The following is a 12,567-nucleotide window of genomic DNA, read 5'->3' as shown; positions in this document are numbered from 1 at the left end:
TACCTAGTAGGATCCTGTCAAGAAGGAGGAGAAAGAGGCAGGCGGATCTCTGAGTTTGAGGCTAGCCTGGTCTACAGAGCCAGATCCAGAAAGAAGAAATAAATGAGAAAACATAGTCTTGGATACTAGAAGTAAGGTCTTTGTCTTGCAGCAGCCAAAGTTGACTGGGTTGTGTTCTACCAGAATTTGTAAGCAACAAACATGGATATTTAGCTGAAGAGATTTGCAAAGAGCAGCTTCGTCTTGTGCCTCATATGAAAAGACAGGAAGAAAAAGAAATCAAGGAAGGAACTCTCAGGCAAAAAGGAACCAGCACTGGTGATTTGGGAAAGTCACAGGCTATTCAGTGTGCACAGCGATGCCGACATACAGAGCATGACTGTCTGGACAGGATGCTCTGCAAAGAAAGCCACTTGTGTGACTAGATAGCCTTTTGCCTGACTGTGACTCATGAGTCCATTCAGCCGCCTCTGCAGAGTCAGGAGGAAAGAGATTACCCAGAAAAGCCCTGTGGCAGGCACTTTTGGTTAGCGGCCTGGCTCTCTGTGACACAGAAGGAAGACACAGATTTATGAAAGCACTGTGCCAGAAGTTAACCTGCCAGCCTGGACTGAAGAGACAGACAGAAGGAAATGGGGGGTACTAGATTTCCAAGACGCTCTAAGCAGGACCAGTCAGCTACAAGCATGCCTCCTCTCAAAAAAGGGCAGCAGAAACTGCAGGGCAGGGGAAACAATAAGTATCCCTGTCACCAGCCAGCTGCCCAACTTAGAGGAGCCTTCCACAGCTAAACCAGGACCGAAGCCCACTGAGAGGTCGGGAATGAAGAGCAGCAAAGGCCTGTATCCCCAGCAACACAGGAATCACCTTCATCTTCTACCAGCTTCTACTCCCCAGCGGCCTCCCACACAACCCTTAGTGCCTGGATTCTGACTGCACCCCTAAAGAATCTGGCTGAGGTCCCTACACTCCCCCATCCCCTGCTCCCGGGACTGTGCCTGCTCTCAGGACTTGATGTTCAAACTGGATGAGGTGGCGAGGGCCTTTCATTCCGGCACGAGGGAGGCAAAGGCAGACAGGCCAGCTTAGTCTACATAAAAGTTCCCGGCTAGCCAAGGCTAGAGGACTTATCTGGGGGGTGGAGGGGCTCATGCCCAGGTAGCCCTCTCCACTTAGCTCATGTTCTGCATCTTTCCAGTCCCTAGACTTAGAGGGTCTGACTTGGCTCCAAATAAACTGTCTCTAGTCAAGCCCAACCCAGTGCTTCTCAGCATCTTGGCTCTCTACACACACACCCCCATCTCAGAGTCAACTGTACATACCCATGCCGACCCATCATTCTACTTTCCCTAACATGAACCTGCTGCCTCCACCAGGGTGCTCTCCATCTTCACTGCCATTTCAGCCGACTCTTAGGGGAACGATGGAATCATTTCAGGAAGCTGGGGTACTTGTGGGGTGCAGCTTGGGGTCCACCTGTCCCTCCAGCAACTGGAGTGGGGCTCAGCTTGGGGATGTAGAGATGCAACAAGCCGTGGACCCCGCTCTCAGGAAGTTGAGTTTGGTGGGAGAAAAGATGTTTAAAATGCTCCCTGTTGCCATGAACACCCATCCAGACCCTGAAGCCTCTTACAGATTTCAGCACCACCCCCCCAAATTCCAAACAAGTTAACGTTAACGATAGAAAATAAACAGACAGTATGTGGTTTTGGTTTTTGGGTTTTGATTGTTAGTTTGTTTGTTTGTTTTTTCGAGACTGGGTTTCCCTTGACAGCCTTGGCTGTCCTGGAACTCACTCTAGAACAGGCTGGCTTTGAACTCACAGAGACTTGCCTGCCTCTGCCTCCCAAGTGCTTTGGTTAAAGGCATGCGCCACCACTGCCTGGCTTGTTTTTGTTCTGTTTCATCCATGTGTATGTGTGTGTCTCTCTGTATGTGCACACATGTGTGCAGATGCCAGAAGAAGACACTGAACTTTTCTGGAGCCGGAGCTACAGGCTATTATTGTGAGCCTCCAGATGTGGATGCTGAAAGCCAAACTTGGGTCCTCTGGAAAAGCAGAAAGGGCTTTTAACCACTGAGCAATGTCTCCTACCCATGGCTCTGTTTTTTTTTTTTGTTTTGTTTTGTTTTGTTTTGTTTTTCAATAAAAGAAAGCCATTCAAAGCACAGCATAAAATCCAAAGGTTACAGAATGAAAACTGGCAAATATGAAAGACTGTTCTGGCTAGGAACTGTGTTACAGATAGTTTCAGCTGAGGCAGATCACTTGAGCACAAGAGTTTGAGAAACAGAGGAAGACCCCACCTCAAGTAATAATGTTAATTATTATTATTTGGTTGTTTCGTTTTGTTTTTGAGACAGGGTTTCTCTGTTGCCTTGTCTGTCTTGGAACTTGCTCTGTAGACCAGGCTGGCCTCAAACTCAGAGATTCACCTGCCTCTGCCTTCTGAGTGCTGGAATTAAAAGAATGTGTCACCACTCCTGGCTCTAATAATAATTATTTTTATCTTAAAAATAAATAGTTAAAACAAATTTGCCCAAAGTCATTCATATAAAGACAAACTCAAGTAAAGACTGATTGATAGATGAGAGGTAGAGGCAGATGGATCTCTGAGTTTGAGGTCAGCCTGGTCTACAGAGCAAGTTCCAAGACAGACAAGGCAACACAGAAAAGAAACCCTGTTCCCCAAAACAAAACAAGACAAGACCAACTGATCAGGTTAGATTCAGCAACTAGAATACAAAGGAGGATCCAAAAGTGTTTCATGGTCTGGGTGGCGATCACAGGGCAACTTTAATATTGAAGCTGTATGTGGAGAATTTGTACATTTTTCTAGAGAAAGGCTATATTTCAACAAAAACTTCCCTTGCTTACAAAATAACCAGAAAATACAAAATTTACATAATGCATAAATATATAAATATTTCAAGTGAAAAGAAATTTAAAAAAATGGAGCACTAGCTCAGTAAGGAAAATGTTTGCCACGCAGGCATGAGGAATTCTATCAACTATGTCAAAAGTCAGGCGTGCGGCTGGAGAGACGGCTCAGTGGTGAAGAGCGCTTGCTCTCTTCCAGAGGTCCTGGGTTCAATTCCCAACACCTGCATGGAGGCTTACCATTGTCTGTAACTCCCGTTCCTGGGGATCTAACTCTTTTCTTGCCTCTGCAGGCGCAAGGCACACACATGGTACGCAGACACGTATGCAAGCAAATACTCACACACATTAAAAAAATAATAAAGGAAATGCTTACATATACACACACCAAAAGAAAAACAACAACAACAAAAGCCAGGTGTAGCAGCAAATGCTTATAATCCCAGAGCCGGGGAGACAGACAGGCCTAGGCAGAACTACAGGGCTCCCTGGCCAACCAGCCCAGCCAGGGAGTCTCAAAACAAACAAACAAAAAGAATGGCACCGGGGAATGACATTGAAGTAGTTCTCTGACCTCTGCATATATGCTCACATATGTGTACTCTCTTACACACACGCGTTTAACTCACGTCATCCAACACACACAGAGAAACAGAGAGAGAGAGGAAAAATCCTATCAAAATTAACATTTTTAAACAAATCTCTGCGTTTGAGGACAGCCTGGTCTACAAAGTGAGTTCCAGGACAGCCAAGGCTATAGAAAGAAACCCTGTCTCAGAAAACAAAACAAAACAAAAACAAACAAACAAAAAAGGCAAGCAGAGGCATGAGCTGGCTCAGCAGGTCAAGGCTCTTGCCACTAAGCCTGCCAACCTAGGTTCAATCCCCAGAACACATGTGGCGGAAGGAAAGCACCAACAGCTGAAAGCTGCCCTCTGCACTGGAACACATGTATGACGTCCATCTCTCTCCCCACTTCATCTCTCAAAAAATAATATTTTAGAAACACGAACGGTTAACAAACTCTAGGAAACAATACTGGCTTTCATTATAATCAGTTAGCACAGAGCGACTCAAATGAGAATTCTCAGCAAGACTGTAGAAAGTTCGGCATTGCATCTGAAAGATTCGTCTACACTGGAGAAGGCCTAGAAATACAGCACTTTAAATTTTTATGTGTGTGTGTGTGTGTGTGTGTGTGTGTGTATACATATGTGCCAGGAGTGCTTGTGGAGGCCAGAAAACAACCTTCAGAGTTAGTTCTCCCCTTCCTTCATGGGGGGTCAAGCCCACACAGCAAGCGCTTTTCAGCCACTGAGGCAGCTCACTGGTCCTAGAAATACAACCTTTTTACTGTTCTGTTTTGTTTTTAAGGCTTTACTTTGACAGCTTTTTAATTCATATGTGTGGGTATGTATCTGTGTGTATGTCACATGAGTGCAGGTGCCTGCGGCAGCCAGGAGAGGGTGCTGGATCACCTGGAGCTGAATCAGTAGAAATAAGCCAGCCAGAGTGGGTTCTGAGAATAGAACCCGGGTCTTCCAGAAGAGGAGTAAGTGCTCCTAACTGCCAAGTTACCAGCCCCGATGACCTTTTAAAACAAGTTCAATGTCCATCTAAAAGAATCAAGTAAATAAACAGTGATGCTTCCAAGTAACAGAGTATTTTGTAATCATTTTAAAACATGAGACTGCATCCAATAGGAGGGGGATAAAAAAAACAACCAATAAATCATGCTGGGAATAACAGGATATTCACATGCTATCACGGATATCTATTTCATGTCATGAACAAAATGAACTCAAAACAGACCAGGGACCTCAACATAAGAACTAAATACAGGGGCTGGAGAGGTAGCTAAGCCAATAAGGACACTGGCTGCTCTTCCTGATCGTGCAGGTTTTGACTCCCAGCACCTACAAGACAGCCAAGACAGCTCACAACCATCTGTACCTCCTGGACAATCTAATGCCCTCTTCTGGCCACTACAGGCACTGCACACAGTCGGTGTACGTAACAGCAGGCAATATACCCAGAAACTTAAAAAAAAAAAAAATTAATGAGCTAAATATATACGACTAGAAGTGGAGCTTGGTAGTGCTCCCTCACCTTTCAGGGCTTTCACAAAGCCCTGAAATCCCAGCACCACAAAAAAAAAAGAAGCGGAAAAAAAAAAAAAAAAACATAAGCAAAAATTTTTGTAGCTTTGGTTAGAGTGACAGTGTCTTAGATAATACCATATAAAGAACAAGTAACCAATAAATAAATCAGACACATAATAACTAAAACACAATACATATGTGAGCTGGAAAGATGGCTCAGTGGGTAAAGGCACTTACCTCCAAGGCTGAGGACCTGAGTTCAATCCCTGATACCACGTAGAAGGGAAGAGTAAATTCCACAGTTTGTCCTTTAACCTCCACAGGTTCACCGTGACACAAGCTTGCCCCACCCAATAAATAAGTAAGTGCAAGGTTTTTCCAATTAAAAATATCTTTCAAAACATAAGTACTTTAATAAATTTAAAAGGCACGTAACATGCTGGAAGCCCTGGGTTCCATACCCCACTCCACAAAAGGAAAAGATAATAGAAAAATTAATAGATGGAGATAAGGGGAAGGAAAGGGGGGACACAATGGAGTGAAGAAATTAGAAATTAGAAACAGAGTATATTGGGAGAGTGGAGTACTTCAGCTACTGTGGAAAACCATCTGGCAGTTCCTCAAATGGTTAAATATAGAATTACCACATGACCAAGCAATTGCATGCCTAGTCATCTACCCGAGAGAAAGATACAAGTATACACACACAAACACACACACACACGTGTGTATGCAAATGTCAATAGTCCCACCAGTCATAATAATTCAAACATCCATCAACTAATAAATACATAAACAAATGTTGCTATCAATAAAATGAAACATTCTACCATGGTGGCATTTGTCTGTAAACTCAACACTCAGGAGATAAAGGTAAGAGTGCTGGGAGTTCAAGACCAGTCTCGATATTCTGTATGATCCTGTCACGAAAAAGAGGCTGGGCATAAGGGCTGAAGGCAGATCAGTGACAGCAGGGGCTAGAAGACAAAATATTCTGGAATTGATTATGAGGGATGTACAACTCTGTCAATATTCTAAAAACAAATATTGAATTGTACACTTTTTTTTTTCCCAAACAGGGTTTCTCTTGAATTCAGAAATCTTCCTGCCTCTGCCCGCCAAATTGTACACTTTAAATAAGTGACTTGCATTGTGACATGTGAAGTACATCTAGACAATAATAAGCAGGAGGTCAGAATAAGGGCTTGACAAGGAAAGCCAGTGACTCCAGAGGTCATCATAGTCTGAGAGCTAGTGAGAACAGGAAGCTCTAGCTCCTCCCTCTCCCTCTCTCCCTTCCTCACACACACACACACACACACACACACACACACCACCTTTTACTACTTTTCTTTACGGTAGTTGTACTGTACTAGACTTTGGCTTTTTGTTTTGTTTTGCTTTTTTTGTTTTTAGGGTGTTCCACTTTCCACAGTATAGAGATCATAAGTCCTCTCCAAAGAGCACCCAAGCCACCGCTAGCCTTCACCCTTGGCCAGCTGAGCGCTACTGAGAGGGTACCTGACACAGTCAGCGTGCATCCGTGCAGACTCCCTGCAAACACTGGCTGGGGGGGGCGGGGGTGGAGAAGTCCTGGTGCCAGGGACACAGATAACAGAGCTCAGAGTCCAGTGTGAAAAAGGACAGGGACACTGGAGAGGGTACCACCTACTGTAGGACCAGGTAGGCCACAGCCTCCAAAGGAGTTTGGGAGCCCTCAGACAGGTCTTGCTGTAGACAAACTGACTTAGCTCCCAGTCTTTTCTCCAACCCATCCTTTCCCCAGTCCTCCAGAGCTCTCCAGCCACAAGTTCCAGTAGTTTTCAACTGTGCAGGAATCTCCCTGGAGAGCAGGCAGGACAGGTCAGGAAGACAGAGAGACTCAAGTACACAGGAAGTTTAGAAAGTTTGGGGGAAAGCATTGCCCTGTGGGGAAGGCTGGGGATTTCCAACCAAGAGCAGCCAGGAATGACTCTAGGGAAGAGGCCTGGGGGGTTGTAAATAGGAGTGAAGGTCAGCAGGATGAGAGTCCAAAGGAAAAGGTAGCATCGCTTTAAAGACTGGAGTCTTTCTCAGAGCTTCCCTCCTTTCCACAGAAAAGGCCAGTGGTAAGCTGGGCCGAGGAGAGAGGCATAACCACCTTCAAGGAACTCGCTGGCTAATGTTAGGTGCCAGACCCTCTGCCTTCCTTGCTGGAGACAACTCCCCATGTCCTTGCAATCCAGGGACCTCGGCAGCCTGACGGGACCAATAGGGTCTGGTCTCAATGAGATCACTAAGGTCAGGCCTCGAAAGGAAATGGGATACCTGGGGCACCTTTGGCCTCCCTTGGGCTGTTTCCTGCCTCGGCCTGTAGCCCCAGTCCTCAGCTATCCTCTCTATGGAGTCAGAGTCAAGGAGACTGGTGCCTTGGCGTGCCTCGGAAGCATTCTTGGTCCTCAGTCACTGCTCCAGGAGCCCCCAGCACCTGCTATCCTGCTTAGCAACTCAGCTACTTTGAGGATGGTGAGACATACATGCACGGGCAGCTGCACTGTCACGTGGCAACTCCACTTCAGGGAGCACCCACCGCCCTCTCGCCACCCTCCAATGCCAAGCCCGATGACAGACAAGGGTCAATACCGCCCAGTGGGCCCAGTATGACCCTCTGCCTCCAGTGGAACTAGGCTAGGAAAGGACAGAGAGCTGGGTCTCAGGAACCTACAGGGACCTGTCAGTACACTCCGGGATGAGCAGGAAGCCCCCACCCCAGGAAGAAGAACCAGGATGCCTCTAGCATGATGCTTACACAAGGCTCTGACACTGAACCATGTAGCCCAGCAAACAGACCAGACAGGGAAGGTTTGAGAGGCGCTACTCTGCATCATCAATACTAGTTTACACAGTACTATCCTGGAGGATGCCAGGAAGGCTGTGGCCCAGTCAGACGACTATTTCCTTGCCTTCCTTACCTTCCCAGGTAGCCCCTCTAGGAGTGAACATCAGGCCAGCCCTCTCAATGATTCTCCAGGGGTACAGTGGTCAGGCTCAAGAGCCCACTGCCCCAGGGATATCTCTACCTGATGCTCATGAGCAAACAGGCCAGCCACAGAACTAGCAGAACCACACACGGCACACCCACTGTGCCCAGAGCACCGTGAGACCTACCCTGCCTGGATAAGGTATGGGGTGGAGCGGCACCACAGGCTCCAGGCAAAGCTGCAAGACTTCTCTCCCTGAGCTGCCCTTGGGGGCAGAGCCAGCAAAACCAGCCATGTGGAGCTGGAACCTGTTCTGTCGGGCTCTGCCTGGGCCCTCCATATCAATCGTCCCCGGTGGCACATACCCCGGCCTCTAAGTCTCTGAGGGCTGGGAGCTACACCTGGACTCATGCCTGCGTAGAACTCAGGGACCCCAACCCAGAGGCAAGCATTTGGGCCTTGAGTGACCGACAGCGTCCAGAAGCTGGGCAGGGCCAGGGCTCCAGGGAGGGGGGGGCATGAAGCAGATAAATTGCCAAAGCCACACACACTGGACTGGATGGACACTCTGAGGTTTCCTCTGGACAAGAAGGGGCTATTTTTCAAGGGACAAAGTCAGGGTGCAATGGAGCTCCCTGCCAAGGGAGGGTGTGGCCCAGCGCCGGCCAGTTTGGGGAGGTGAGGAGAGGCAGCAGCTATGCCATTCACGGGCCAGGCAGTAGCAGCCACCCCCACCCCACACAGGCAGTTGCCCCAGAGGAGAGACAGGGGATGGCTTAACCGTGACCCACGTGTCTGCCGGGTAAAGGCAGCAGACACTGGTCTAGACTGTGGAACCCTGACAAGCCCGGCTTCATACACACACAAGCCATCCGCCCCCACCAGGGCCCACCCCACCCACCCGTGCCTCAAGATGTCCTATTAAGGTCATAGACACGGGGGCTCAATGGAGCGCATCTATCCTTTCCCTGGGCCCCAAAGGCTGCAGGGAGCGAGCGAGGCTGGTGAGACTTGCGGCGACTGACTGGACTCTATTGGGACAACGGTCGGTGACAGCAGCTGGGGACACGGCCGGCTGTCAGGCTGTCTAACCTGGAGGGGCCCCGCGCGCCCGAAGGGCAGACAGGGGCCAGAGGCTCCCTACCTTTGTACTTCTCCCGCACCTCCTCATAGGCCTGGATAAAGTCCTGTTCGTTGGGTGGTGGGCCAGGTGTCAGCAGATGGGCCATGCCGGCGGGAGCAGAACGCAACGGGCCGCTGCGCAAGGCCAGCCCTGGCAGCCGCTCTGCCCCCGCCGCCTCCGCGCGCACGGCTTAAAGAGGCCTCCCCCGCCCCGCCCCGCACCCAGGATGCCCCACGGGCGGGGCGGGGCCGGGCCGGACAGCCGGGGACCTGGCCCGGTAGCTGTACCCGCTGCGTGGCGCCCCTTCGCGGGAACCCTAGCCTTGATCCCACACACACAACCAGTTGCAAACACTTCCCTGCCTGCTCGGGAACCAGATGCGGCTGACAGGCTGGCCCTCCTCACCCAGAACTCAGCCTAAGGTGGCCATTTCCCTAGGTCAGCCGCGACTGCTCCAACTCCTTCGCCCCCGGCAGCTTCACCTGGCCACCTGAGTGAGACTCTTCCTGCCTGGCTCTCTCCCTCCTTTTCTGTTACTTACAACTTTCCTCCGCCATAACAGTGGAGATATAGTGGGATATCTCCGAAATGTAAGAAGCCCTTAGAAAACAGGGGGAAAAAAAAGTCGCACGTAAAAGGAACGGAGTACACGGTTTACAAAAGTAAACACCCTAGTGATTTAAAAAAAAAAAAGTCCCTTTCTACCCATCCATCTGACACAGGCCCGTCTCCCAGCACTGACACACCCTCCTTTCCCAACGACCGACCCGGCACTGTTCCTGGAAACCTTACCCACTGTGTTCACCAGAGCAGAAGCTCTGCATCTAGAAACCAGTCACTAGAAAACTACCAGCGAGCACAAAGAGGGCAGCAAGTGGGGCTGGCTACAGCATTAGGGTCAGCGAACACTGAAACCACCCAACTGGCAAAGGGGGCTGCTGAGGTACCCTGCCTCTACCCTCACCCCTGTCTTTAGAGGTCTGAGGGAGTGAAAGGTATTCAGGAATCCAGCTGGGAAAATAACCCTTTTATAAAGTCACTAGAGTGTGTTCGTGTGTGTGTGTGTGTGTGTGTGTGTGTGTGTGCGTGCGTGCATATGCACGCAGATCATGAATAGTCCTTGAGGCAGGGTGCGGGGCACATCCCTTATCTGTTCCTTTCCGTCTCCACGAGCTGCTGCCACGCTTCCACCAACAAAGCTCCTGGATGCTGTACCACCTCCATGCTCAGCCCCTGGCCATTTAGCTCTCAGTCTACCCAGGCATTTCAAATGCCTCCCCATCCCCTAGGGGGGCCCTGCTGGTGGAACCGGGTCAGGGCTCCCTTTCTCAGGACATGCCACCCAGTGGCCTCCAGCCTTAGGTGACCCACTTCCCAGAGGAACAGGCTGCCCTGCAGCTCGCTACCCTCCAACCGCCTGCTGCCCTCCCATGGTGCCTTTCGACTGGGTCTTTCCCATCCTCAGACTGGCAGCTCCTGAAAGGAGCAGCTGAAAGGAGCAGCTCGTGAAGGTTCTAGGGCCCTCACAGATTAAACATCCTCTCCTTTCGCGTGGCAATGTGCTCCCACCCACCCTGAGAGGGCAGCCAAGACTAGGAGAAGCAGTTTGACCTCGAGAACCGGAGAAATTATTCTGGCACCTGGACCTGTTTCCTCAGACCACTGACAGCAGGAAGCCTCAGACCTGACGTAAAAGGACCTCCAACCTCCTGTATCTACCGAGGTAGAGCCAGCAGGTGGAGCTGTGCTGCCTGTAGGTTCCGGGACAGGCTAAGCCCTCCCTCACAGCTGATCCGTCCTGGCCTCTCCCTCAGTCCAGCACCTGCACGCAGTACAGACAAGGTGCTGAACACCCGTGCTAGTGAGGCAAGCGGACCAGACCCCTCCCCATTACCTGCAATCCGGATGACTGCCCGCTCGGCAGGATCCAAGACGCTCCCATTGCCCACAGGTCCACCTCCACTTCGCCGGCTTCGCTGCGTTTTCCCGAGGTTCCAGGGCAGTGTGTCCCCGGGGCTGGGTGAGCCGCTGCTTCCATTGGAACTACCTTCTGCCACTGCCGCTGGCCGAACCTCGGAGTCCTCCCCTGACATGGTCTCCTGGGGGGGGGGGGGGATGGTAAGAGGGAGTCACACGTTGACCTATCCCCTCCTTAACCTAAACATTGATACCAAAAGCCTCCTAGGCCCCATCTTGCCCACACACTGACCCCTGGTGTTCATCCCAGGCTTGACACCGTCTTCCCGGTTCCTATCTATCCTGGCGTCCTTCAGCACACACGCTGACCATCATTCCTGTCTCTTAGTTACCTAACTGCTGACTATCCCCACACCCCGCTCCCCACCCCCAACACAGGACTCTGACTCCACCCTCCACCTGTCAAACCGGAGGGGAAGAGGGCACTACCTTCAAGTACACGATGATAGGATCTGTCACAGGGGCAACTGGCCCTTCCATTCCCTGCGTTTCAAAATTGGACTCCCCCTCTTCTGCCCCTCCAACGGGCTGGCAACGAAGCCGTCAGCAAACGCTGCCTGTCCCACTCTTCAGAAAAGGACCCTCAACCCCGGTCCCTGATCACTGCATTCTCCCTCCAGTCTCGGGCTTTTAGGATTCCCTATCAACTCTACCCCACCTCCAGCCCGCACAGTCCCACCTCTGTCTCTGCGATCTCTGCAGCAAAGGCCTATAAATAGCTGGAGCCGCAGCGGCGTGGGTTGCGGGAACTCGGATGCCGCAAGGCCCGGGGGAGCCCGGCAGCAGCTCTAGCAACCCACCAGCTCACTTGCAGGAGCAGCCAAAGAGCACGCATTCCCCAGGCACACGCCCCAGCTCCCTGCCCCAAGAGCACTGGCGTGCGAAGAGGTGAATGGGGCTCTGTCTCAGCGGGGGTGGCATAGCTTGGGGGCACAATGTGGGCTCTGTGCCTCGCCCTCAGGCCAAGGGCCGAGAAAGAGTCAGCGGACCTCGAGCTGGTGCCTCTCCCGACCCCGCTTCACCGGGGGGAGCCCCTCAGTGGCTGTCTCGGCTTCATCCCCCCAACCGAGCCTGCCTTCGCCGCAGCGGTTTTCTGCCCACACTCAAGCACCTCCTGTCCAGTTCCGCAATTTCCTGATCCCAGGGAGGTGTCGTTCTCTGCATAAAGCAAGAGGGGCTGCGGGGCAGCACCTAGTTCCGGGTGGCCTGAAGCCATCCCACCCCCATCCACCCTCCCCCCAAACTCCCAATACATCCCGAGCCTCTCCATACCCTCCCAGTTCTACGCTCCTGGTGGTTCCGCTTGCCTCCTCACAGCCGCCGCAGCCAGACTCCTGGGGCCAGGAGAACCGCGGAGGCAGCGCAGGCGGGGCGAACCGAGAGCCCCGCCCCGGTCCCACCAAGAGCTTCGCTGCCTGGGCACCTCCGAGAGCGAGCGAACGATTCACGCGTGACCGGGCTACGAGCCAGGAGTCCTGGACCGGGAGGTTGCGGAACCGGAGCCCACGGTACGACTGATCAGGC

The 12,567-nt window shown here is 51.4% G+C and overlaps 1 protein-coding gene across 5 annotated transcripts in view; it reads right to left on the bottom strand.

The window, feature by feature from the left end:
- The window catches only part of Plec (plectin), a 62,060-nt gene extending 49,609 nt beyond the window's left edge, over positions 1 to 12,451 (bottom strand). For 2 of the 5 annotated variants that reach the window (XM_021658603.2, XM_021658613.2), the window contains exons 1-2: positions 11,473 to 11,665; positions 10,961 to 11,165 (exon numbers count right to left, since the gene is read on the bottom strand). In XM_021658603.2, coding sequence (XP_021514278.1) covers positions 10,961 to 11,165; positions 11,473 to 11,523 — 256 coding nt within the window. In that variant the 5' untranslated portion in view covers positions 11,524 to 11,665. Of the gene's footprint in view, positions 1 to 9,087; positions 9,241 to 10,960; positions 11,166 to 11,472; positions 11,666 to 12,315 lie in introns of those variants that run through there. The other 3 variants (XM_060389229.1, XM_021658671.2, XM_060389224.1) reach the window with 2 other exon arrangements.
- Positions 12,452 to 12,567: the final 116 nt, after the last annotated feature.

Source organism: Meriones unguiculatus, chromosome 8 (genome assembly GCF_030254825.1).
Source record: "Meriones unguiculatus strain TT.TT164.6M chromosome 8, Bangor_MerUng_6.1, whole genome shotgun sequence".
Classification (NCBI taxonomy): domain Eukaryota; kingdom Metazoa; phylum Chordata; class Mammalia; order Rodentia; family Muridae; genus Meriones; species Meriones unguiculatus.
The sequence above is the reverse complement of the archived record's forward strand: the minus strand, read 5'-3'. Positions and strand labels throughout refer to the sequence as shown.